The sequence below is a fragment of the Megalops cyprinoides genome, chromosome 7 (genome assembly GCF_013368585.1).
Source record: "Megalops cyprinoides isolate fMegCyp1 chromosome 7, fMegCyp1.pri, whole genome shotgun sequence".
NCBI classification, from domain to species: Eukaryota; Metazoa; Chordata; class Actinopteri; order Elopiformes; family Megalopidae; genus Megalops; species Megalops cyprinoides.
Genome location: NC_050589.1, coordinates 30,455,351 through 30,483,329, shown reverse-complemented (window position 1 = coordinate 30,483,329; position 27,979 = coordinate 30,455,351). Strand labels below are relative to the sequence as shown.

The 27,979-nt window shown below is 43.0% G+C and overlaps 2 protein-coding genes across 2 annotated transcripts; both read right to left on the bottom strand.

Annotated features, from left to right (window-relative positions):
- Positions 1-1,862: 1,862 nt before the first annotated feature.
- Positions 1,863-5,212, bottom strand: LOC118780141 (ankyrin repeat domain-containing protein SOWAHC-like). Its single transcript, XM_036532466.1, has 6 exons — positions 4,983-5,212; positions 4,785-4,787; positions 4,303-4,305; positions 3,717-3,789; positions 3,407-3,496; positions 1,863-2,193 (listed from the first exon to the last, which is right to left on the bottom strand). The coding sequence occupies exons 1-6, from the start codon at positions 5,028-5,030 to the stop codon at positions 2,003-2,005; spliced, it is 408 nt and encodes a 135-aa protein (XP_036388359.1). The 5' UTR covers positions 5,031-5,212; the 3' UTR covers positions 1,863-2,002.
- Positions 5,213-7,196: 1,984 nt separating this feature from the next.
- Positions 7,197-19,718, bottom strand: LOC118780421 (ankyrin repeat domain-containing protein SOWAHB-like). Its single transcript, XM_036532885.1, has 9 exons — positions 19,493-19,718; positions 16,778-16,839; positions 16,309-16,608; positions 14,250-14,396; positions 10,905-10,979; positions 9,803-9,904; positions 8,755-8,766; positions 8,447-8,449; positions 7,197-7,355 (listed from the first exon to the last, which is right to left on the bottom strand). Exons 1-9 carry the CDS (start codon positions 19,614-19,616, stop codon positions 7,197-7,199), a joined length of 984 nt encoding a protein of 327 aa, XP_036388778.1. The 5' UTR covers positions 19,617-19,718.
- Between the last annotated feature and the right edge of the window lie 8,261 nt (positions 19,719-27,979).

Sequence of the window (27,979 nt, the reverse complement as noted above, 5' to 3'; positions counted from 1 at the left end):
ACTCCCTCTTACACCCCCCTTCTCCAGGTCCCCGAAAATAAAACACAAAACACTTGCCTCTGCTCCCCCTCTTGGTCTGATATCTAAAACTGAAAACAAGTGCTGCCCTTTTCGGCTAATCTGGAATTAGGGGCCAAAGCCGTATGGAGAGCCACTGGGTGCCATATTTGCTCCATCTGTGTCCCTCAAAGTAAACCAGTCAGGGTAGATCAAAGGCAGTTTGAAAAGAAATGAGATTTCTTGCCTTTTTTTGTAGGAGGGGGAGGGAAGCCATATGATGGTGTTTAGAGCAGAGGATCTGATAAGGCCTAATCTTGTTAGATCACCCCTGGGCGTAAAAAAGTCTCGGTTTATTAATTAAGGTCCCCCAGAACTTGAGCCCGAAGCCTAGCCTGCTGGGAGCAGATCTGTGATGGTCTTACTCCAGTGTTTATCTTCTTTAACACATTACTAGGACTGAAATGTGCTGCATGACAAAAGCATCACTGCACCCTTCGCATAAATGACACCTCCCCTGTTCGAGTCCCCCCTCCATGACAAAAAACACCAGTTTCTGTAGCAAAGAAAGTCCTTTGGCTCTTTATTCATCAGGTACCAAATCTAGAATCTTGGTAAACCTTTAACTGCAAGTAATGCAAGGGGAAAAGAGGAGTAAAAATCTCACAAGTCGATGTGGTTAAATTCTGACATATTAAAATAAATTCTATCAACAACTGACATATTAAACACAGCTGTGCAAAACAAGCTTTTTGCAACAATCTTTGGTGTTCTGATAAAGGAGGAAACAAGAGCTAGACTGAGGACGTTTTAAAAGCTAACAGTGCAAACAGTACATTGATTTGAAATGTACATCACAAAATGCCAAACGAGGGACAATTATGAAATGCAGAATGCCAGTAACACCTCCATTAAATCTGCAGTGCGCTTTGTTCATTCAATTGGAATGACAAATTTAAGGAGGTTTAGAAGTTTTTTTTAGCTTCTTACACTGTTTAGGTCATTTCATGAAAAGGTTTTTCTACATAAATGCTGTCACTTTTAAAAAAGCGACCGCAGAAACAGACACACAGGAGACGCGCTGTGGAAAGCAGCACTGGCCTGCCTGTCAAACACTTTCTTTTTCTTTCAGAACCTGAAAATACATGCTGACAGTCCCTAAGATAATTAAGGCTATAGCAAGTGTTCAGCACTAAAAAAGACAATACTCCGGACATCACAACGCTGATTTCATTATGGAAAAATAGCTCCAAGGAGCTATTACTTGGTCCATAAACTTCTTCTGCCATACAGTGCACCTTACATAAGTAAAGCAAGCAATGTCCATGAAAAAGGGTCGACTTTGGTATTCTTGTAACGACATGAATAATGCTAAAGTATTATTGTTCAGTTAATCTCTATGAAATTACTGATATTGTAATTGTCAGAAACTATGGCTGCAGGCTCTGTGTTGTGTATAGTGCGACATGGGACATAGAACACTTTCATTAAATCGGGGTGCCTTTTTTTTTACCCCATTTGCAAAGCAAAAGAGCAACATCCAAAAATAGAGCCCTTCCACTGGTTATTGTCGTTTTTTGTAGTTGTAGTTACATGTTGGCTTAGTTTCTGTTTTGTTTCAGCCTTTTTTACATAGCAGCCAAACAGGAAACTGCAAAAACCCTCTCACAAGCAAGCTGCAGGGAAAAGACACTGAGTATTTGCTTTTTCTCCAAGGTGCATTGGTTGAGGGTCCCAGAGCCACTCCTGACCCATCAAAGAGACTACCAGGCCAGGTTCTCTCCCTCTCCACCTCAGCTCATGTGTGGTGAGCGTTCTGGCGCAAAATGGATGCCGTCCATCACCCAAATGGGCGCAACACATCAGGAGAGGTGTGGTGAGTCACCCCCCACCTTCACTGTAAAGCACTTTTGAGAACCTTGAAAGGCTGACAGGTGCCGTTTAAACGCCATCCATTATTACAGGTGAGCTGTCCTCAGTTTTGGGGGAATGGAGGCCCAGTTTGTTAGCGGGAGAACTTCCTGGGTCTGAAAGCCGGAATGCTGAGCTGATGGCTGGCCGCCGCCCTCTCCTCCACCACCGGTGCGAGGTCCTCCATGGAGCCCCACTTCTTCCGGGAATTCCAGGAGCTCTTGGGGTGGAAGAGCCCCCCCAGCTTCCTGTTCCTGCGCTCGCCGGCCTGGGCCACCTGGAGGTCTGAGGTTTGCGTGCCACAAACAAAGCAAACATGGAGACAGGCCACTATGAATCTGCTTCCCTCCTAGGGAACTTCCCTCCTAGGGAACTGCTGTTGTACCCTTGGGCAAGGTACTCAAATCACAATTACCTCAGTAATTACACAGCTCTGTAAATGGATAAAATTGTAACCTATGTAAGTTGCTCTGAATAAAAGCATCTGCCAAATGTAAAGTAACCATTTGGCTAAATTATTTAACATGGTTTCATTTACAGCTACGTGAATTTGTACCACATCGTACAGCATCTTGTCTTGTCATAGAATATTTACTATATAATTTTCATATTTTTCCAACTGACTTTTACAATGGATGTTTTACACTTTGAGGCAACTCATGTTTAGTGTTTCGCATTAATTAGATTTATCTATTTTTAAGTGATATGAGACATTTGGACATGTTTGCATCACATTAAAGAAGGTGCTAGAGAGGATGAAAAAGGTCATTCTAAGAGCCTAACCTCATTTGATGCAAATCTAAGGGACCTTATGGGATTTGTGGATTCACCAGGATTCAATATAAGTCACCATCTTCTTTAGAAATACCTTTAATCATTTGCAGATTATTGCTGCCCCATCTGACGGCTAATCTGGGGGAACAAATGCCTTTAAAACTACGCTTTCTTTAACACCACACTCACCAAATTGAGTCTGGAATCTGTTTTTTTTTGACATATGGCATACATGTGTAATTGGTTTATGAAGCTCATCTGACATTTCTGGAGCAAAGAGGATTTAAAGAAATTCTAAAATATTCTGGTGGTGAGTTAAGGGAAGGACCTTTGGCTGTTTGAAGTGGCAAAGGCCAACAAAAATAAACAGGAAATCAGTTCCCAAATGTTGCTAGTGGTGTAAGAACTGAGGAATAATCAAACCATCTGTTTTCTTTTTTGGTGTTTGAGTGTCTGACCAGTGTTATCCAAAGATTTACTAACTTCATTTACTAACTTCTGAAAAAATGTGATGTGTTATTGTTATGTGTCAGTCACCCCCCCCCCCCCCCCCCCCCCACCACACACACACACACACACACACACACACAAAATGGATTTGCCTTTTGCCCATATATTAAATCAGTTATGTTTATAATAGCATTAAGACTAGAGGGTCTCATCTGTGCTTAGCACTTCTCCATGAGGTGTCACAGAAAATGGAGCTGTCAGCGCTGAAACTCACCTAGCTGGGTGTACTCTGCAGGTGACTCCCTTGTGCTGAGGTAATGGCATGCCAGGTGTCCGCTGTAATCACGCACGTTCTCTTTCGCCCCTGAGGAGACAAGCAGGGCATGCTCTGTCAAAACGACCAAGCAAAGGTCCCCCTAAACGAACCCAGCCAATGCCCCACCAGTCACTAGCAATCCCAAACCAAACGGACGGACCCCACCCCCCACCCCCCACCCCCTCCCCTGCTCCACACATCTCATAAGCGAACTGCACGTTGAAGAGTCAGCCATGCCGTATATGTGTGCTTCTTCTTCTTCATTTACCGTAAGTTCCAATGAGCAGGTCCATGATGTGCTGATGCCCATGCAAAGCAGCAATATGCAGGGGAGTGTAGCCCTACACAACAAAACAACAGACATGTTAGACACACAGGCAGGCAAATCTACTGTAAAAGAAGCTCCTGGAATAAGGAAGGCTTACAATTATTGGGTTCTGTTGGACTTGTTAAAATAAGAAGACTTAGTGAAGTAATTCTGCTGCACAATAAGTCATACACCTGAAATTGTTTTCTGGACCATGTAAAAATATTTGGCAGTGCAGTACAATACAACGCTATTGCATTGGTTTGAAAACTTTAAAGCCCAATACCTCAGATATGCTTTCTGTGGAAAGAATTGTTTCATTCCAATATTTGAATATGTCTGTGCAACAACAATGATTAAATGATACAATGTATAAATGAGTATAAATTAAGTGTCGTGCCTAAATCCTTAGCCAGCTGGTCAGCAAGATGCCGTGTCGGACTGAAGGGAAACAAGCAGGACACCCTAGAGTCATGATTGACACCTGCACTGTGTTTAGAGTTCACAGGACAATTCTGGAAAATGAAAGGAGTTTCTTTATACTTACTCCCTAATGAATCCCACGTCCCACCAACACAGGAACAGAAGAAAAATTAAAAGGAAAGAGAGAGTTTACAAGTGAACGAGGGTTATAGAAACAACACACGATGCCAAGTGTAATTGGCTGGAAACTTTTTGGAGAGAAACAGCAACAGGTTTGTCATTGGAACACAGCTCATTAAGAGCAGAATGTTGGGAAAGCGACTGGCAACACATTCCATTATTTGTTTTCCTAGCTGACACCCTTATCAAGAATGGATTACACTCTGCTTTATCTTTCGCATGCTGTCATTGATTTACACAGCTGGAGTCTTACTGGAACAAGTAAGGTGAGGTACCTTGATCAGTGGTTGAAAAGCAGCCACCCGCCCCCGATTTACCCAAAATCCAATGTGGCACCCTAACAACTGCTCAACAGTGCACCCCCACATACAAACACGTAATTTATCATTTCATGTTAGTGTGTGGAATAAGAAAGGAGGTACTTACATGCTTCGGGGTACAGGTAGAAAACACACAAAAAAGATACAAAAGTTAATTTCAGTTTGCTGTAGTAGCAAAAACATTAACTCACACTTTGACACTTTGTGCACATCAAAGCCAGAAAGAAAGAGCATGGTACATCTTTATTGTCAAATAAGAGTTGATTAGATTTCTTAACTGGTCAGTGCAGTTCGGGATACTCACTGCCTTGATGTTGACATCGGCCCCAGCGTTGGCTATGAGGACAGCCATATCACCTTTGCCATGTTTGGCGGCCCAATGCAGGGCAGTCTGCAGCCAATGAGAGAAGAGGAAAAGATGTTGGTCGCCATGTAACTAATAGACTAATCGATTTGCAAGGACTTTGAGACAGACCGTTAAATGCTGGACCGAAATTATTACCCGCTGAAGGAAAACATGACCCCCAAAGAGAAAATAACCATTATAGCTGGAATCCGTGACGTGCCACCTGTGGGTGTGCTTGGACCCCCCTCCCCAGAGCCCCCCCGGCCTGCCCCTCCTCCTGCCTCGGCCAGAGGCCGCCATTGGCTGGCTGACAGGGCCGGCCAGCTGTGCACGGGGGGAGCCGAGGGACGGCTTCCTGCCATTTAACGGCAGGCTAATTACAAAACAACAAACCAGTGTGCCCATGGTGGGTGGATTCGGGGGGGGTGTTCTGTCAGCAGGCGGAAGATTGATGATGTTGGTGTGACCCGCAGATGGGAGGACCCGCCCAGCCATCGGCTCGCTGTCAGACCCTGTCAGACAGGCGAGGGGCCCGCTCTCCCTCTCACTGTCACACACATGCACGCACATACATACACAAGCACTGGCAGTTTCTATACCTGATTGCTGGAAACTGATTGAGCAAAGTCAGCCATTTTGATCCTCACCAGCGGTTCTCTGTGCAATACACCATCTCTGTCCCACAAGCCCCTCTTTGCAGCATGGTACTACATCGGTAGCGATATCACAGTGAGTCTTCTGTTGCACAGAATGACAGCTGTAGTGTCAACATGCAAGTGCTTGAGTGTGGATTAGCCTACCTGTGAATTGATAAATGGCCAACCTTGGGGTCTAACCCTGAACTATGAACAAGCATCTTGAAATGAGGAGTACAACTAGGGGACATACTGGAAAAACACAGTAACCCTCACAGAGTGTATTTTAAGAGAGCGCACAGTCCTGAACCCAAGAAAAAGGGTTATCTGATCACTGCAGGTCAGCGATGGAATGAAAGCTCAAGATGACCATCTATGGTCCTTTATTTATCAAGGAGGGGTTTACCAGAGAAGAGGAAAAAAACAATGTGGGTTCTCATGTTATTGCAGAACAATTAACTCAATTCGCACGAGCATCTTAGCACTCGGACAGGGCAGTGGATGTCTGGGGGAAGACTGATGGACTGAGTGCGATAGATGTCTGGCTCTGCTATTTGCATGTCTTTTGTCTGGGCTTGTCACACCCTCAGACTGACGGATTGGACGGCCGGCCGGGTGACTGGCAGGCTGACGGGCTTCCTGGAGGTCGGGGTTGACGGACGAGGCCGAACAGGATATGGCTTTGCCTCTCGCCGTGGCAGGGGGCCGTCCCGCGCGGGCCCTGTTCGGGCTCATCGACGTGACCCCCCCAGCCAAAAAATCAGGCCCCCATTTCACTCTGTCACTAGATGGCTACTCTTTGTCAAGACTGCTTCCTCTCAACCTGTGAGGCTGAATGAGTGAAGGGCTGAGGCCAGCTTCAACAGCCTGCCTCAATGACAAAGCCACCAGCCCATTTCCTGGTCAGGGCTTTCAGTAAAAGAGGCAGAAATTGATGGTTAAAAGATATACTTACAAACTGCAGGCAGGAGACCAGCACAGGAATGGGAGTGGGGTCCAAATATCACAGAGACAGAGAAAAAAAACAAAAAACAGAAGTAAGTGAAGACACAGACTTTACTCCTTCACCACTGTCTTTTAACTGACTTTAACCAGGTAAAGATAACACACATGCTTTTACACACATAAGAGACAGAACATTTACATTGCATTTGTACTTATGTCTTTTAACAGACTACCCTGAAGGAGCATTTACAATGGATTTTTCCCCCGAAAGGTTCAATGACATGGCCAGAAAATGAAGCTGAGAGTAAACTGATAACATTTTAAGAGCCATAAAACGATGTCACGGAGACTAAAGATATATTAATGAGAGATCGTAGAATGCTCACATCACTGCAGCCTCACACGGTCTTGTGGGTGACTGTGAGCTGGCAATTTATGGCACTCTCAGCCCTGAGCTAAGGCAGCTCCAACCCTAGTCCTTCTACCACTACCTTGGACTCCATCCCAAGTCATCCCTCAAACCCAAAATGAGCACCCCCTCAGCCAGGGCATACACTTGAGCCAAAGGGCTGGTGAGTCCTCTGCGGGCACATCATGGACGCTTCCTTAACCCGTTATTGACCAGGGTCACCTGAGTTTCAAAATCTGCCTTTGCTGAGGCGTCGGCCATACAGGCGAAGCCGGGACACCGAGCACACGGATCTGAACGAAGGCCAAGGATTCCCATGCGTGACTTCACCGCGCTGGCATCCTCCAAGCGGGAAGCACATCAAAGCGCTCTGCAGAGGATCCGCCACCCTCCAGGGGACGTGGCGGCCATTGTTCCCCCGATCCATCCAGCCCTACTTCTATTACTTTCAGATTATCTTTAAGTGGCCCTGGCCTGTGGTTCCCCCCCCTCTAATCCCCCTGCACTTCAATGGCCGCCGTGTATCTTGTCCGGGTGGAGAGGACAGGGGCTTAGGTGGTCTTAGAAGGTGGTCCGACAGAGGACGGTGTGAGAACTCCGATACAGGGAGGAATGACAAACACCACCGAAATCTCTTAAGCGCACAAGGAACAAATAAAAGGACTGGGATTCGTTTGGGGGGGGGGGGGGGGGGGGGGCGCAAGAGCTAAAACCAAACTTTTGTGATCCTTTGACACACAAGCCTTTGAAATGTATCACTCAGATGTTGTGTTTTGAACTACACTTTTTCCTCTGTAAGGAAATAACTCTTAAATATCTTACTTCCTTGTGTTAGCCGTAACCTTTCAATTCCTTGTTTTGACATGGAAAACCTCAAATAATCTTTGCATATCTAGCAGCATGCATCATTCAGTAAAATGACAGCCCACTTCAAATCCAGAAGGGTATGCCAACTTATCCCAATCCAAGTTCAACTTGTTGTACAAGCGCTTGGTATCTGAGAGAACAGTCACACTCTCACGCTCTGCGCTGGGTGGTTTTTACTGCTGTGCTTTCAAACCTATCAAGTGAGAAACTGTCGACACAACTAGATGGGAAAATTGCTCCACATGGAACAAGCTGTCTATGTGTGCAGTAAGCCTGCAGTGAGCAGGATTTAAAAACTGTTCTAAAAATGTTCTTTGCCACACAGATGCAGAAAAACAGTCATTCTCCACCATACTGGCCCTGCTTTATGACAAAACCACCACTTAACTCCTTCAGTTTGTAATTAAATGTAATTGAAGTGTAGCATGACTATCAACATATTCGTATCATCACGTCAACCCTGTGAATTTGGCTATTCTTACCCACAATCCCTAGAAGGTGGTACAAAGAATCATAATATTCAGATCTCTGGAGGTACAGGAGCATATAATATAAATATCACTCACCCCCTAGGAAAGACAGCCGTGGTCACAGTCAAAAATTCCACCCGAGGAAGAAGAGGAAAAAAAATTAGCCTATTGCAGATATGAGGCTCTGTACTGAAACCACATACTGTTAAACTCTATTTCACCATTCTATTTACCACATACTGTTAAACCTACCCTTATCTCTCCCCCTCTCTCTCTTTCACACACACACACACACGCACACGCGCGCGCACACACACACACACACACACACATTAGCTGAATCGTAACACTGTGTCAGACACTGGCAGCATAAAGCAATGCCAGCAGGTGAAATGTATACTCACAGAGGTGAAATCCTGTTTTGAAACACAAGACAACAAAAACAAACACATTAGGACTCCAGTGCAAAATGAAAAATTACTAATAACATGATTGGTAAAGAAAATAATATGGCACTAGTGTAATAAAAGTGTGATTTGGTAAATTTGGGGAAACTGTACTAAAAGATAGTAGCGATCAAATCTATTCAAAACCTAATAAAGTTATAATATTAACATAACATTTGTATATATTAATATAACATATATGTTGCAAAGTAACAAGTTTATCGAGTCATGGAGTCACTGAGTTACAGCTTCAGGACAGAACTACTCCATCATATGATTGAGCACATTATATCATATTCTCACCCACATTGGGTGCTGTAAAAGACCTCTACGGCCCCCTATGTTGGGAACAGGGCTCTGACTGGCAGCTGCCTAACGGCAGCACCCTACTGGGAGTGTGTGTGTGTGTGTGCGAGTGTGTGTAGGTGTGTGTGTGTGTGTAGGTGTCTCTGTGTGTCTGTGTGTGTGTGTGTGTGTGTGTGTGTGTGTGTAGGTGTCTCTGTGTGTCTGTGTGTGTGTGTGTGTGTGTGTGTGTGTAGGTGTCTCTGTGTGTGTGTGTGTGTGTGTGTGTGCGAGTGTGTGTAGGTGTCTGTGTGTGTGTGTGGGTGTCTGTGTGTGTGTGTGTGTGTGTGTGTGTGCGAGTGTGTGTAGGTGTGTGTGTGTGTAGGTGTCTCTGTGTGTCTGTGTGTGTGTGTGTGTGTGTGTGTGTGTGTGTGTGTAGGTGTCTCTGTGTGTCTGTGTGTGTGTGTGTGTGTGTGTGTGTGTGTGTGTGTGTGTGTGTGTAGGTGTCTCTGTGTGTGTGTGTGTGTGTGTGTGTGTGTGCGAGTGTGTGTAGGTGTCTGTGTGTGTGTGTGGGTGTCTGTGTGTGTGTGTGTGTGTGTGTGTGTGTGTGTGTGTGTGTGTGTGTGTGTGCGAGTGTGTGTAGGTGTGTGTGTGTGTGTGTGTGTAGGTGTCTCTGTGTGTCTGTGTGTGTGTGTGTGTGTGCGCGTGTGTGTGTGTGGGATACCTTTTTGTAGGCCAGGGAGGGCTCTTGCTTGAGCAGCTGTGTTAGGTGCACAAGGCGCCCGCAGGCTGCAGAATGCATCCACTCTTTCTCCAGAGGATCCAGCTGCAAGAGGAAGCACACACAACCACACACACATGTTCAACAGCACATACTGCATGCAGCACACCACATGTTCTTCACATCATATGTACAACACATGCCTCAAACACTGTTGAATAGCCATGAGACCATACATTCAGCTCATTTCCCAAAATCGAGCTCATGATATAAAATTAGGATCAGTTAAAATATTTATGTTTGTCAATGCACAATGGTATAAAAACAATGCATAAAATTTCCATTTACAATTGGTACATTAGTGAATATTGTCACAACTGAAATGTAAACTGAGTAATAGGAATAATGGATCGGAACAAATTGTTTTCTGAAGTAGTTGTTGTCATAGCACGGCTGCCTAATGGACAAAACGAGTAAAGCAAGTAAAAATTCCACTTGCGTTAAATTTTTGGGAAAAACTGTAAGTTACATTCCAGCCAGTTTTAATGTAAGTCACATGGTTATTTGATTTTGAGGTATGTTCTCAGGGCCACAAAACATTTAATCATTTTCTGATTTTGTGATATTTGAAATTACAAAATTTCATCTCATGCATACTACTGACATATAAACATATATTACACACACACACTTAGCCTCTTATACTGATGCACACACAAAGATTCTCATACACACATACATAGTATATGCATATGCAAAACCATTGCACCAATCCATAAACAGCGCAAGTAGTCATATCACACAGACACTCTCACACATACATTTTCACACTGTCTCAAGGCTCGGTATACAAATGCACAATGTACTGCACTCACACTGAACAGCACACATTCACAACACCATGCGACAGTCCCCCACAGCAAACCACAGCACAGACACCGACCACCCATAGTCACACTGACGAGGCACACAATGACACCTTCGCTGTGGCAGTCGCATGACCCCCATCCCCACCCCACCCCCCCAAATCAGGTCACACCCAGTGCTGTGATGGGGACCAGCGTGTCCCTCCTGCCCATTATCTGCCAAGGACGCTGTCACTCACAGCCACTGAGTTGGATCCGATGCTTCCTGTTCCCTCCTCTTCCTGTTCTGGCTCCGCCTCCTGCTCCACCTCGCCCTGAAAAACAGGACAGCCTTCGTTGAGCTGCTGTGATACTTAACCAATGCTGTTTGACACCCTCTGTCTGCTAAAAAAGCCTTGATGTGTCAAGATACAGAGCCATCAACACATGGGTAAAGGCTCTACCTTGGAAAACCACATTCAATATGTGCATTTTTATGTGCATCTACTAACATAGCAAGCAGCTGCTTTTTCTGCTGCAGAGTCCATAACTGCTGGGAAATGCTGGTCTGCCAGTGTTTTCAAAAGGAAGAATTTCTTTCAATACACTGATTTACATAACTGTGATGAGTACAATGATGGTACGTAGTCCTTTGAAATTTGTAATTTCACAGACTTTTTGGCAGGCTTTGTTATACTCCAATATAATTCCATTCATATTTTTAATGAAAAGGATGATGTAAACTGTAGCAATGAAGACAGTCTGCTGTATTCCTACACCTTTGACAGACAGCTAAATGTCAGCTCCCAGAGAAGATGCTAACCCTCTGTCCAGATATCAGACAGAGATCAGAAATTCAGCCCCATCTGACTTTCCAATGGCAGATAAAAGCAATGCACTGGAGGCAGAGAGAAGGGCCTGATAAGACTGCAAGGTAAAGCGGCCTGGCCCTCTTCCCTCCACGGCTCAAATCCAAGAGAGGAAGAACAGGTGACCCCTGCCATCAGCAGGAGGTATGTCCTCCACATCCCCACCAATGAGAAAATCCATGATTATTGTGCTGCACTCATAATACACACTTACGTACAAAGGGGATTTGTCCCAGACACCAGACAACCACATTTTCAACATAAAAACAATGCGATAATGCAATAAACTGATTAATACTTATATTTATGTAATACTGCTGTAAGCGCATTTGATTTGTTACATAAATGCAAGAGAGCACAGGCTGGCACGGTGTTTACCGACCTGGGAACAAGGAGTGCCACCTGGTGCAAACACTGGCAACGCAAATCCACGAGCGGCGGGGCCCAGTCGCACAGCTGGGCCGATCCGGGTTGGCAGGCAAGCGTGAGAGGACCGCGTGCCCGGGGGGGCGAGGTGTTCCAACCCCCCCCCCCCTTCTCGAGACTGGCTGGAACGGGCCGTCCTCACTCCCAAAACCGCAAACCCCTGACAGCCTCCAGGGCAGAAAAGATAATTGCTGGCAATTTGCGGGACGCGGGGTCTGTTTGCCAAACCGCCGAGGGCTCTTCAGTTGTCCTTTTTTTCTTAACCCGGCTCAGTTTTACTTTTGCGAGGGGTCAGTGCGATTAAAAAAAGCGAGGCCCCACGTCTCGGTGCATATCAAAGAGTCATTAGCGCTGATTAATGTAGGGGGCCAACGCACTTGATTGCTAATTGTTCTCAGATCGGCGAGGCCGCTCTGGAACGCGACGGGCAAACACGCGGCTCTTTCATGTTGCCTGAGCTGACAATCAAACACACTCCTTTTTACACAAAAAGTGGGCCGATATTTACACAGATAATTCCACCCAGACTCAGACCTTTTTCTCCTATAGACAGAAAAAACCACAAGCAGGCAAAAAAACGAGAAGTAACATCATGGCACAGGGAGTATGCCTTTGGAGTTACTGTTGAGTTACTGTCGAGATGTGACCTTTGACTGCGCTGTGCTGCTAATCGAGACATGCTAACTGCTGATATAACAAAAAGACCTCTTACCTTATTAATGGAAAGGGACTCATGTCTTAACTAGCAAATGAACAGGACCATTAAGGCTGTGGCTCTACTCTGAAAGTGAATTTCACTGTGTCAAGGTAAAATCCCAGAAAATAGTACATTTATTGAGTAAAGACAAAAGGCCTTTACAGATGCAGATTATGACATCTCAACACCCTTACCACAGCAATAAATTCCTAGACAATCACAGTTAAAAGCACAAAATACCACCTCCAAAGGGGAAGTTGGGAAATCGAAAAACGTCACAGTGTGACAAAGAGTCTCGGGGGAACACAGACAACACCGCCAGTTAAACCACAACAGCAGAAATACATGTCATAGGTCAAGAGAAAAAGAGGAAAGCAGACAATATTTTCACAACCTGAAGTGGAGTGGTTGAATGGGATGGCCCACATCATCTGTGTGCAGATTTCACACTATTGGCTGTAGAGCAGTCTATCTGTGTTTCTCTGTATAAGAATCTCTGATGTGCCATACCTTTACAGACTAATTCTAACAAGGACTTCTGGGGACAGACACTGGCTGTGATACACCATTATATTTTACAACCAGGCTAAAAGCACAGACACTGACATGGCTATCTGTAATCAGTCTTCAGACATCATAAATCCCTATAAAATATTATCTTACAAACATGCATCATAATGATTCCTTTCCCAAGATTCTTACATGCCGTAAGAAGGGACAACATGACAGAAAACAGGAACAGGAACACAGTACAGGTCTATTACATAAAGTCGAACATGAATATACACATTCTAATCTGCCATCTGAAAATGTCAAGATGCAAGTATTAAACAGGGACATAGCCTGGACAAGGTTCTAGAGATTTACATGCAGGCAGAATAATTTAGTAATGGCTGTAATCTGCTTAGCTCCAAAGCACCAAGAGAGAAATATTGAACATGAACATTGAACATAGCTATCAGCTATCTACAATGTGCAGGGCACATTCTTGCTGTGCATGTCCAGTTTGGTAAAACAGAAATAAACACTTCCCCCTCTACAACACAAAAAAACACACATATATGTTTACTCTATAAACAACAGAAAAACTGGAAATAGTTTTTGAATATCCTCTAATGCATTTTGTTAGCCTAAATCTGCATGAGGTCTTTTAGATACCCAACTAATACACTAGGCAAACCAGAGGAGTGATTTCACTTTTACTGAGCTCTCTAAAATTTCCCACACGTAGAATAACAGACAGCGATACACACATTCAAATGATACTGACATGTTCCTTTTTTCCAACTGCTTTTCAGCCTCATCAAAAGGTGTATCTTTTTAACCAAGTTCCTTTTTGCATGCCATCTAGTGGCTATTTCTTTTAAGGCAGCACTAAAGAATGACGGCCTCAGGGCTGGAGATTTAGAGATGGTGATACTTGGCTATATTCAGGTGATAGCAAAAAAGAAGGCCAATTTCACAAACATAATGGAATATGAGGGAAAAAGTTAAGTGGCAGAATATGGTGTGCAGTCAGAAACACTATACCAAAAGCCTGTGCACTCAAGCCTGTGCCTGTGCCTGTGTTTCAGTGCCAAACCTGTTTACACTGATGTGGTCTGACCTCTCACCTTTGACTCCGTGTCTCTGTCCAACTGGTCTTCCCCGTCAATGGGGACGGGGGAATCATCATCTTGGGAAGTGGAGCGCTCCTCAGTTTCTACGTCTGACGTTTCCTCTGCCACAGAAAGCGAGGGTGCCTCATCTATCTGCTGCCCCTAGTGGACAACACAGGACACAGCAGCTCTGTGATGCTCAGGCCTAATGTCAGCGTCCTCACAGTCTCTGCCGGCTTTCACCACTGTGTCGCCACATCTGTAAGCTTGCAGGTTTAAAATTAGACATGTTCACTAACCATTGTGGTTTCATTATACAGAAATCGCCATACTGCTTTGTGCTTTTTCATGCAAAGTGTAAAAATCTATTTCCGAAGCCCCTTGAGTGGCTAGGGACTGTCCTCTCCATCCTTTAAAAAATTTCTCTCTGCAATAATCTATTGTATAGCTTACATAGATAATTTAACACATGTACCTAATGGAATCTTTACTATAATTCTATACAATATCTATCTAGCAAGATTTTCTACCAAGTGGTATGTTTATTTGGATATACCAAGCACACACAAGTTAATAGATCTTACAAAGCTTTTACAGATTCTTGGTATGCCCAACTTAACACTTGCCCGGGGTTTGCTTTTTTCATGGAACAATCGACAGGCGGTTTGTCACGTAGATTAATATGAACAGAAAATTAACTGTCTGAACTTACATCCTAAGTCAAAACTGAAACTTATCTTCTGTTTACAGTGAATACACGGAGTCAGCTTTTTGTGATGCAAACAGCTTCAATGAGGATCTAAGTGCCTACTAAAATTCACCCGGAAATCTTCACTGACAACCGGACTTAAAAACAAAGAAGGGGCCAGCTGTGCCTCCCTCAGCTGAGATAAGGCGACGGAGTCACCCTGCCTGCTCAGTTTTTCCTCTCTTATCTCCAAACACTCCCACACTCGAGCTGGGTGTTGCATGCGACACCAGGCCTTAGAGGGCTTCCTGTGTGTAAGTGCGACAAACTGCTGTTGGGCGACCTGCTGTAGTTGTCATTAAAATTTCATCAAGGCCACAACAGTGCTGGCTGTTGAACAATCCAGATACCCAGCAGCCTATGTTCCAAAAACAACAGCAGCTATATACATGCCCACCCCCCCCCCACCACCACCACCACCACGACTTGTGCTTAACTGTAACAAAGGATAGTTCAATCTGTATTTATCCGAAGAAGCATACAGAAAGTTATTATATATAATATATATAGATTCAGCGTTTCCTCAGTGGATTTGAGTACAAGTAACGGCAGCTACATTTGCCCAAAGAAGGATGTATTGTGAAGTATTGCGCATTAATTCCTTGCTTATTGCTGCTTCATTGTTCATCCATCAGTAAAGAATGGCAGAATGGCTGCAGTCAGGGCTATGGTCCAGCACAGTTCCCCTTACTACGGCTTTTTTTAGACCAGGGCCTGGATTCAATCAACATCTGTCCATGACTCTGACCAACAAATAAAAGCAAGTTTTACTTTTTTCAATACAAAAGCGGCTCATTTTCATTAGTTTGTTGATTGCTGTACTCGGCAAACTGTACAAAGAACAAAAGTACCGGTTTTATTTAATTGGGTGTCAGAGTTAAGGACAAATGTTGACTGAATCCAGGCTGTGTTTGGGATGATCTACAGTTTGAGAATACTCCCTCCTGCTGCATACTGCCGTTCAAGTTGAAAACTATAACACATGAGGATAACATCATGTCATTTTTTGGCAGTCACACCAGGGAGTATATTTTAGCTGACATATCAATCACTTCCTCTCAGGGACACTCACACTGTCATGACCTCTGCATCATGTTTTTAAATAGCACATATTATAAGCAGTTTATTGTTAGGAATCTGTATAAAGTTTGCTCTGAAAGCGATCCCAAAGATAGCGATCATTATTGTTCATGGTTGTCATTCTCTGTCAGACCAGGCCTTCATCATGTCCCTTTATCATGAGGTCTATGGATGGACTCAAGACAAACCAATGAGTTAGGCCAGGGTAAAACCTGGGTGCACACGATGAGGAAAAAAGGCCCTCACCCTGTCCTCAGCTTCCTGTTCTGGGGCCTCGGTGACTGTGATGGCAGGCGCTCCGCACCAGGACACCATGGCAGGTTTCTTAACCTCGGTCTGCACCGTGGGGGCGCTGCTGGAGGGGTAAGTGTCCTGTCCGGGGCTCTTCTGGGAGCTATCCGGGGTGAGGACCTCCCCTCCTTCCCACTGCACCATGGCAGCAGGCCTGGGTGGGCTCGCCTGCCTCTGTCTGGGCATCCCCTTCTCCGCCTCTCTCTCCTGCATCAGCTGCTTGTACTTCTTCTTCAGGACCAGGTACTTCTCCCCCTGAGAGGTGTAAGGATACAGTGACAGACAGCGAAAAAGTAAATACACCTATGCCAGAGTTATACAGGGAACATCAGGCTAACGCAACAGAACACAACAGAAATACTTCAGTCCAGTTCAGATGAAAAACCAGCGTCCCAGCCCTGAGATAAACACCTCTTTCACTTACATTCTCTGACTTCACCACAGCGATCTTGTCAATTACCAGTTTGAACTCTTCTCTGTATTTAGCTGGTGAGGGAGAAAAACAGAAAGTTGGTGTGAATACAAATGGACTCTCCAAAACTCAAAACCGTCAGCATACTTCTTAAGATTGTAGGCTTCAGCTCCACCAAATGTATCACATTTAAATCAACAACACGTTGTGCCAGAATATTTGTCAGGACAGATTTGTCAGGACAGATACATAGAGAGACAAGAAAGTCTTTGGTGTCATATCTTGGTCAAACAAACGCGTAGCCTGAGAAAGCCACACACACAGTGAGTTTGACAGTCCCAAGTCCGTAATGTGGTCTCTCAAATACTTCTGAATTTAGAGTCGAGGACTGGCGTGATTGGTCAAGTCGATCTCCCCAGAGGTGGGCTCTTCTTGCAACCGAAGCTGTTTACTGAGCTGGACCCCAAAGCAACTTGCAAGCCAAGCTGTGTGTCTTATGGTTAAGCCTCGTGATGGTTCAGGATTTCGGGGAGGAGCCTCGGGGCTGATCGGTAATCTGCAGTGAGTACCCATCCCCCTTGCTTCTAGGCCAGTGACAAACGGAAGGGGATTCCACACAGGTCCCCAAAGCAGCTCCCATTACAAAACAACCGCACCAAAACAGCCAGGGAGAGTAAAGAGAGGAAACCAGCCCCCTGACCACCACACACACACACACACACACACACACACACGGGAAGCCAACCTAAAACAACACATATATCAAATGACGGCTTGCTGTCTCTACGTTTCCGCAGCAGTGTTTTCCTTTAGAAGCCAAACAGAGTCCAGCTGGCTGTTTGTGTGAAACCTGCAACTCCTACCCTCCCAGAGATTACACTGTACCCCTGTTTCGCTCATTAACTTATTAACCAAAGCTGAAGTCAAGGAATGCTGAGGTCAGCCTTAAAGAGTGCTTAGGGCTACAGTCTAGAAACGTCTCAGTTGTTTACCTGACAGTTAATGTCTGTATCCCTTTTGAGCTTTACATCTTTTCAGGTGTCCTAATAATAGGTAAAGACTCTTACATTAGTAGTATATCCTGCGTATGTAATGCTAAAAGGTCATTAGGTCTAATTCATTGTCTGGACCTGTTCATCAGCGTAATATTACAACTGGTATTTTGACAGTCCATTTTAAAAAATGAGGACTGGTGCAAGTCTAGTGTGTTAAATGGTTCTCTTTGGGGTGTACACCACAACTGTAGGTACAGGTTGCAGGCACGTATATATTCCCTTGACAACACAATTGGCTACTTCCTGTTTCCTGTCCAGGGAAGAGAGAAATTTAGACTGGGGACAGTTAGCTGCAACACATCCACAGCAAACAGGAAATTCAAAGGATGCCACCCACTCACAACACCAACAAGAGAATTCCTGGCTTGTCAGGAGAGACAACACAGTTTGCATTTCAGTTATTCATTACCCCAAGCAAGACACTGATGCAGCGACTCCACATACTTTTAAAGTGTATTACCTACTGCAAAACAGTCATGACAAGACTACCCCGATCATACAGAAAACAATAAATAAATAACCCCAAATACTGCAGCTGGACACTGAAACATGCTATTGAGAGCTGCTTAGGGTGTAAGGAAATAATCATCTTTATTGGACAGCCATGTCAGATGGCACAGTCTCAAAGCAGCTGGCAGTCTCTGTACTCACACAGCAGTTCTAATATCAGAGATAATACATCTGGACTGTCCTCACCCAAGCCATTGGGCCAAGGTCAAATTGGATAATAATTTCAAGCTTTGAAAGCCCCTTAAAACATGTTATTTATTTCATAACCAGTACTGGGCTTAATTAAAGAAGTGCACAATGGATCTGTGTGGTGCTGGGGACACTGATGATTGGTCTGAAGGTTTGGAATATTGAGGTAACTTAATGAGCACTATATCTGTCAAAGACATTGACAGAAAATAAGAAAGTCTGGTCACCTCTGACACTGGGCAAATATGGAAGTTCCAAAGGACATGTACTAATTCCTGGGATCCCTTATGCAGAGAGCAACCTTTCAAAGGTCAGAGGGTAAAAACACACAGACAAGAATCAACAAGCCACACAGCTACTTAAGCTGTGGTTTCATGCAAGTATATCACAACAGCATTTAAAATGTATAGAATGTGTAGACAGTGTTGACATTTTGGGTGTATGATTGAAAGCCTATCGCTACAAAAACAAAACGTTCGGGTAGGAATCCATCCCTGGGAATTTCACAAAGCTCCAGATAGATGGCTAGAGTTTATCTGGTTTGCCTTGCGAACACGCTTGTAGGAATTTGAGAGACACTCCCAGGCAAAGCACATGGCAGCCTAAAGGAAATGACTGTATTCCAAATGTAACTGTATCTTTTTTCTACCAAACGAGAAACAGATGTTTCTGCTAGAGGGCTAACAAAACAAACTTTAAGAACAAGTTCTGAAACTGGCCAAATCAACTTGTGTTAAATGCACTTGGACATAAAATGAACGCCAATTTCACTTAAAAATATTAAGAAGACGAATTCATGATACTACAAAATTTAAAGGAACTAGTTAGGTACCATCGTGATCGCCACACTAGTGCCAGCCAGGACGAGACGAAACGTCAAAGAGCGCGCTGCGGCATCATGTAGAGATGAAGTGCTGCTGTTTGATTGTGTCGTTACCTGCGAACTTTACACTAACTGTTTCTGACTACTTACCACGTAGTTGCTTGTCGTTATGATTGACAAAATGTTTGTATGTTTTCAGTAAATCTGCGTTCTTAACTTTCCCCCCCGCTGTGAAGATGTAATCCAGCAACGACTCTTCACTGACATCTCCCATTGTCTCCCGGAGTTCAAAAGCGAGCGGTTAATTAGAGATAATTTGTTTCCCCCCACATTCAAGAGTCAGTAATAGCGCAGCTATAGCTACACCATTTGGGCTTTTCACTCGCTAATTAAAAGTTTCTACTAGCAACTGTCCAGCTTTACTCCACCCCAGAGCCAGTCATCGCGCCTCCTACAGTTTAACCCTTTGTTGTCTCAGTAAAAATGATATTACTTTGGGTAGGGACAAGTGCACAAGCGTTTGAGTTTTTTAATAACTAATTTTTTGTAATGTACCAGCGAGAAACTATACAAGGATTTTGACCAGTTCAAACAGAAGTTAAAACAAATGAATATTTCTCATTCAATGGTCCTCTCCGCGATTAGAAACAGAATGTGCATATGTACCTCAATAAAGGACAAGGTTGTCAACAAGCATAAGTATCTTTTGTTGACAGAGGCAGGCCTGACGTACGACTGAATAGCAAGGCAAGGGGGTGTGAACCTCTCTGAATGCCCTATAGAGAACCAGCGACAGCTGAACTGTTATCCTACTAGCAATATGTCATCTTAATTGTGTCAACGCATTGCAAATATTAAAACCATTTAATAAACCCACGGCTTTCTGTCATAACTGGCTGCTATCTAAATGAATTCCCCTTTGATTAAAAAATATGCCTCTGATTTGATTTTCATATGGTTTTAAACCCCTAAAAATACAATATTGAAATTACAATAATCTTCTTACATGCTGATACAATTACAGTGGGGAATAATCATTCAGGATTGTTACGCTTAAATGTACCAACTCTTGTTTTTCTGAGTCAAAATCCCCAACCCATACATAGCATGTTCCCCATAAAATATGTCTGTAATTTGTTACTTTCAGGAAAACTCTCTGGTGTTTCCACAATGATTATTAACAAGAAAACATAATACTAAAAGATATGATTTGCTGTGTTAATTATTGATCACCCACAAATCAATGAGAACAGGACCATCATTTACATTTAAATCTGACATTTTTTCAGTTAGCAGTCACACTTAAAGAGAACAAGTACATGCAATAAAGTTGCATGAAAGGGGTTTCATACAACACACAACTGATCATGTCCCTATACGCATCAGCCCCTCATACAGAGCAGTGATAAATGGTCATGAGAAAAGGACTGATAGCAATGCATGCTTCAATAAATTCGCAATAGTACACAAGTGCACTACAACATGCCTTGGAGTGAGATTATACAAATGAGAAAAGGTGAGTTATGCCTGGGTAGGGGAGCCAAGATTCGGTCTGGAGTGATGGCTGTGAAGGAAATCTGTGACGGAAGATGGCCCATGACCCTGCTGTCCTGGCTGCTATGGGAAGCTTGTTCCATCGCACCGGGGCCAAACAGACAGAGGACGATTGTCATGATTAGAATGTGCAACCAGGAAGAGAAAGAACAGCCAAGTGGCCTGAGGTTGCAGAACAGAGTGATCCGGCTGTGGTGTAAAGCTGAGGATACACACACCTGACGGTCAAGGAGCTTTGATGGTTTAATTGAGTTAGGGTCAGCCGACAATCTCTTGCCAAGTACTCTCACCAGTGGTTGATGCTGCCTCTGCATATTGAATCAGGAATGATGACCATAAGTGGTGGGTGAATACAGACATGTGGGACACACCATGATGACTATAGGCAAAGGTTCATCACCAATGGTTTTTGACTGACTTTCGGGTATACATATACCCAGACTGAGAATCAATTGCAGATAGGAATCATGAATGAAATCATTTATAACTCTGTGTTGTCAAGTCCAAAACACATGCTATACTTTGAAATGACAGAAATCAAGGATTAAAATGATTAATAAAAATAGGAAACCCTCCAAGGTGAAAGTGAAAATATTAACCCATCCTCTAAGATTAAGATAAGAAAGCATCATATTGAGTAGATGCTGTAAATGTGCACGTATTTTTATATTTGAATGTATGCACATTTTTACATTGTTTAGTTGTAATGGTTTGGAAGGTTCATTTCAAAATGTTTACCAACACATGTAAAATAGATACCTATCAAGACGTTTGTGTTAATTTTGAAAAAAGCTGAACAGGTAAACAATGGACACAACAACAAGTAAGGTAGTAGTATAAAAACTGATAGAAATGGAACATCTCAGTTTCGACAGGGGACCCTGTGGGGGGTAACAAATGCTATGAAAAACATAACACTGAAAAAGGAAAAACTGGCCACCTAGCCCTGGTGCTGAAGGGACACAGTGACCATAGGCTTTCCCCCAGCCAGATGCTTCACCACCTGACAAAACGAATCATCCTCTTAACTGAACCAATTTACTTTCACTCCCCAGCTCTGTGTGCTTCTGATTTAAATAAGATGAATAACCTATTGGATCTCTGCTCTCCCACACCACAGCTGGGGTACACCTGGCAAAGGCATCCACTCTGAAACAGATCATTTTAAGTATCGAAACATAACAAGAAATGAGATCAAACGGACATGAAAAAGCCTCCCTTTAATGTATAAGCATGCGACAAGCTTGTGACAATATGACAATGTGGAAATCTTTTACAGACGTGCAACATTCTATGTTCACTGCACAGGCAATTCCATAACCACCTGGACTGAGTTCTGCAAATACATCTATAAAATTTCATTGCATTCATTTTACGCTATTTTTCGTGTGCTTAGCAGATGTCCTTATCCAGGGTGACTTGCAAAGCTTATCTTCTGCATTTCATTCATTTTCTCAGCTGGATTTTTAGTGAAAGAATTGACGTTGAGTACATTGCTGAAGGGCACATCATTACATTACATTCATTTTCTTTTCATCACAACTGCAGTGGGTTAGACCCAATACCCTTCTGGTGACAAAATCCAGTCCCTTAACTATTACACCATACTGTGCCCTGTGCTGAGGTCAGACAAAATGCATATAATTCATGTAATCTTTTACTTTCTAGTATTACTCTGCTGTTCTAGGGAGTGATTTATCTACATTTCAAAAGTTGTACAACAAAAGAGCCTATAAAATTAGGAAATTAGCAATGCTAGCTGTAAATGATTGACATTTTTAAATTCGTCTTGAGATGATAACCTAGTGCTATCTATCCTTCCTTTTCAAGTAGCCTATGTTTGTGCACAGGTGAGTAGGCTATTAAGCCTTCAGAAATAACGGCATGTCAAACATCAAGGGAAATATTCTCGGTGCATACGTAACAATATTTGCATTATATTCTTCAACAAATACATGGGTTATACACTGCATGAAACAGGTACACATATCTGTACTGTATTATTAGCCAATGACAAGCTTATGTCTTATGGACAGAGAGATAGCCATGTCGAGGCTGTGGTACAAAAAAAGCCTGTAGCCATCCAGGCAACGGACCCCCATCCGTTCTGGCAAACCGAGCCCGCGAATGGAGGCAGATGTTCGGACGACGGCCCCCTTGTCACCGCTCCGGTCAGTCAGTCGTTAATGGTGCGGTGGCGATGATAAAAGGCAGCTGTTTTCTTTGTGATCCAGTCCATATGGCCGCGCCTCACGAGCGGCCCCTTTTCACAGCGCGCCGCTTGTAATCACGCATTCTATGTTCTACTTTTTTAAACATGTGCTAAATCCAATCACCTAGCCCCTAAAAGGGATGATGTTGATTAAACACAACCAGCGGTGAAAGTCGCAAAAAAAAAACGTAAGCCTGCGCCGTTATTACAGACATCCCGCGGCCCTTTGCTACGGAAACGGGCAACGGGGCTTAGAGAGGGATTGTTTGGACAGACAATGGTGTCTACCTGATTTTAATCCCCCGCTCCAAAGAGCGCAGGGATTCACGGAGTTTAATAATCGAAAGTGCTCCCGTAATCAGGATTTACAAAAGTGCCCTTTGTGTTAATCTGATATTTTTTACAGGACGCTTTTTGACATCTGTCACAGGGAGGACAGTTAACCCTTCTGCGCCCTTGTAGCTCCATATACTGAGAGGTGTCACGAGAGGGGCATAGTGTTTACTGTTTGAAAAGGTGCCTAATACACAACCATATGTGCTCCTTGCTCTTCTTCACTCACAATGCAACATGTCATCGTAGTAATCAATCCAGCACCACCGTAAACAGCCAGGGTAGGCAGATAAGTAATGTTTCCTTTGTAACAAAGAAAATCCACAAAAAATAATGACTACTGTTTCGTGTGCATTATCCCGTGTTCTTAAAAGCCCACTTAGTGCATATAGAAGTGAACTATCCTGTCTGCACACGACACTTCAGTTATAAACATGGAGGATTAGTATCAAAGGGCTGCTCCCAGTTTGAGTATAAATATTAGACACAGAGGGCCCCTTAGCATTAAGTTCCCTTACTGCATGCCTACTTAATAATTCAAATTACCAAACAAAGACATACTTCTCCTTTTTTTGGAAGAACGGTTAAAACTCAAGTTGGACCTCCCTCCAAGTTTCAGTATGGTTTGTGGGATGTCATGGTTATTTCCACAAAGTTTTGGGAATGTCTAAGTTATTTCTGTAAAGTTTAAGGGGTGTCAAGGTTATTTCTAGAAACTAAGTTATATGAAATTCCTATCCATATTCACATTCTGTTTTCCTTGTTGTGAATGTTTTTTACATGATAATTCTGTACTTCCTCCCCTTGTAAATAGTGTTATTTAGTTTGTTTTTAATTTGAATGAATTTACCTGTTTATCTTGTAGCTCTGTTGTAACATCTGAATACATTCAAATGCATTTTGAAATCATATCTTTGTATGCCACAATCATTATTGCATGCACTCAAAGTCACTATGGGTCTCTTAACATACTATCACTGCAACAGTGCTATTACTACAACTGTCTTACATAAAAACACAGAGCTACTAATGACATCTGATTGAGGGTATGTAAAGTGTTTCTGAATTTCCTGTAAATCTGTAAATCAATCCGGGCTTTAAGCGGCGTGTCCATACGAATATGTTTCAGCGCCCTGACAACCAGCAGTGAGAGGGCGTGCACTCTGCATCTACACTAATGCCACATTACCCCCACTGGGAGCTAATCGAATCAGATTCTGTAATTACTTTACACTTAAATGCCAAAGCTGCATTTTTATAATTAATGTCTAGAGTATCAGCTCTAAAGCATAACCAAATTGTTTTAAAATGCGGGATTACAACGGCAAGCCCCGCATGGCCAGATGTGGGGAACCAGGACTCCCGAGTCGGGATCAGATTAAGAGGCAAATCCCAGAATGCAGCGCTGGCTTTCCATGCAGATTAGGGGCCAGTGTAGAGTCAACACACAACATGCTGTAATCCTCCGATTAGCTGATATAATCACCTGTAAATACACCTCACTCAGCGCCTAGGCTGGACCCTGCAGTTATTGCCCTGGCGATAGCCGGCTCTTGTAGATCATTCTACAGGGGTTTTGGCTTTCTGCCTTCTCCCTTTCCCTTTCCCTCAGTGCCATTTAAACTAACATCAACACATGAGGATCCAAAGTAGAAAAACCAGATTTTTCCTGCATGATAGTCTAGCAGCGGGTTTCCAGTCAGGATTCAAGTGTCAATTCAGTGCAGCAAAGTTTCTGCCTGATACCAGTTGACCCGGGTCAGTAGTACCACAAACAGTAATCATCAACCAGTTGATATTTGAAACAGTTGCTTTTACGTAATCAAAACTGAGAATGTATTGACATGAAACTGAGTCATCTTTATTAGGACATTCTAATCCACATAATCATACTGCTCACCATTTACAACTTATGAGCCATCCGTGTGCTGTTCCTCCTGCTTTTTATCACTCTTCCACAGTGTAACCAACCTTCCTCATTCTACAACTATAGTTTAGATGTATGAACACACACAAAAAACCTTGCATTTTACATGACGTGTAGAACGATACACAAAATGCAGACGCTACTTACCAGCAATATCACAACACAGGTTTCAGAATGGAGTCACTGACTGATTGTCATGAGCCAAAAAGTGTTCGTGCATTTCTAATGGCCTTTTGAAAGTCTAGCAAAAAGTGTTGTTTGTGGAGTACAAATGATGCTAGCGTGTAATACTCAGTTGCGACACAACTTACGAAACCATAGGGGTGACTCTGAACAATCTCCATTTCCCTTAGTTTCATAACTTCGTGTACTGACCATAGAGCAAATGACAGACACTGCTGCTGCATCTGCTGTAGCTGCTCTGCTGTAACCTTGGTTACATAGCCAAGGAGAAGGGCAGGGCCAGGCTGACAAATGACTGTTACAGGCCCATTCATTATATCATATGTTCAGATCAAATATAAACAGTCCCCTTCTTACAATAAATTTTAAAAAGAAAACTTTCCACAACTACAAGAATAAATCAGAGTGCTTCTGAAAGCCTGAATTAAGTGATGAATTAAAATGTCGCTGTGTGTGCGCTGCAGAAAGTAAAACCCAGATAAAGTGTTCTGTTGAACATATTGGACAAAGCGTTCTGATTTTGGGGGGAACCAAATACATATGCATTTGTTTTCTAGCACAATTACCTCCAATTTCAGCCTTCATTAAGACACTCAACTGAGAACACTGATATGTAGAGAAAATATTAAAACATAAAGCTGTGGGTTCCATTTAAAGGGAGCAGGAATGTGCCATGGTGCATACCTTCTCACTGCAGAATGGGCTGCAGCCACCAGGTCCTCATGGGTGACCGCTGCTCAGAACCGATGGCAAGGTATTGGATCTGTCCCTTTCGGCCAGTGCCATCTGGGTAGGTGGCAGAGGGCACATCTAACAACATAGGATCTGATGTAAAAATAAAGGTGTAAAAACTGGCTAACGGCTGGCTAATATAGTGAACTGCCTAGGTTTATTGTAGAAATCAGAATCTTGAAGATGGTGAAAAGCGTTCACTCATTGTTTCGGTGCAGTGTGAGAAAAGAAAATCTTTTAGCTTTTTAAAGGCACTATGACGCACTTATTTAAAACCTTCAGTGTATGTAATGTACGTGTGTATGTAAAATCTAGGTGTATGGTTGTATCAGATATTACATGGGATTTTCCATAATATAGACATCTTTTAAATTGAAATGAAAGCATCATAATATAATTTTTTACAGTTGAATTATTTTCATATAGATTTAACTGAATGCACAAAAATAAAATGAGTCTGACAGACTCCAGGTGGAGCCAGACTGCAATGCCCTTGTGAAGTCTGACAAAACAACAAAAAAAAAAAGTTGAAAAAAATGTTTACGACAATAACTCCCTCTACTGGCCATTGCTGGCATGAAGAAAGTGTGTGCTGTTTGGCACTAATTCCAAACAACGTGCAGCTGAAAAGCATTTAGAATTCTATTTCCTCAGTGACTTCTCTACCTGCTATAAGCTCGGTTCTATTGTAAAAAAGCACCATTTTTTGCAGGTGTGGGAAGACCGCTGTAAGAATAAAGCAGGCAAAACTGGAGATGAATCTCTGGCAGTGGTTTAATGAGTTGTTACTGGACTGTATTGAAGACATATCATCAGAACACCAAGACATGTTCTTCAGAACATGTGATTACAATGGATTAAGAGCATAAAACAGGCATCAGAATCCCCAGAGCCAAAGCAACAGATGTTTTAATGTTTTAATGTTAAAGTGACTTTTTACTGAAATTCAGTCATTTCATCTGAACAAGCAATGACAAAACAAAGAACCAGGACCTGCAAAGTGTAGTGATAATGTGGTCCCACAGGAAGCTCAAAATGCTAGTTTGGCAGGAATCTAGATAGGAGACACACCTTAATTCTTTGGATAGAAGCAATTGTTTTCTCCTAGGTAGCACAGTGCTTCTTTTGTACCATGATGGTCAAGTATGGTTCAGTTGCATTCAGACAAAATGAAACATAAACCTACGACAGAAATGTCCAGTATTCAAAGAGCACTCAGTCAAATGGTGATGCATTTTGACCAAGGTGAGCTCTCCTATCTACTCCTATCCATGAAGTGATACTTAAAAAAAACACATATTGCATTGTTTTACACACGTTGTGTTTTGCTAGAAAGGCACTATAACAGAACACAGCTAAAACCTTTCTATCCTTGCAAGACATGTTCTTTAGCCTATAGTGCATGTGACACGCATTTTTACTGTATGAAGTATGACCTATAGGATCCCAATTATTTACTGTACAGTACATTAAAAAAAACACTGGATACATTATTCTTTTTCTTAAGACTCTAACGAGACATTCCTGTAAAGAGTAAGGGTGTTATTTTACTTTTGTTACAGATTTATGATCAAACATTTCGACAACAGATTTTTACATTAAGACTACACAGACCACAAATGTTCCAAAAAAACATTACAAATTCATTAACTCAAATAGAAACCATATTTTATATATAAAACAAAGCAAGCTTAAT

Bases quoted from the DNA above. Each gene is read 5' to 3' on its own strand.
- LOC118780421 (XM_036532885.1), bottom strand. From the start codon at position 19,616: ATGGGAGATGTCAGTGAAGAGTCGTTGCTGGATTACATCTTCACAGCG. The intron at 16,609-16,777 runs GTAAGTGAAAGA...TACACCTCTCAG, and splicing joins CTGTGGTGAAGTCAGAGAAT to GGGGAGAAGTACCTGGTCCT. The intron at 10,980-14,249 runs GTGAGAGGTCAG...CCTGTTTTTCAG, and splicing joins ACAGAGACACGGAGTCAAAG to GGCGAGGTGGAGCAGGAGGC.
- LOC118780141 (XM_036532466.1), bottom strand. From the start codon at position 5,030: ATGGCTGTCCTCATAGCCAACGCTGGGGCCGATGTCAACATCAAGGCA. The intron at 3,497-3,716 runs GTAAATGAAGAA...TTGTCTCCTCAG, and splicing joins CCTGCTCATTGGAACTTACG to GGGCGAAAGAGAACGTGCGT. The intron at 2,194-3,406 runs GTGAGTTTCAGC...CGCAAACCTCAG, and splicing joins TGCAGAGTACACCCAGCTAG to ACCTCCAGGTGGCCCAGGCC.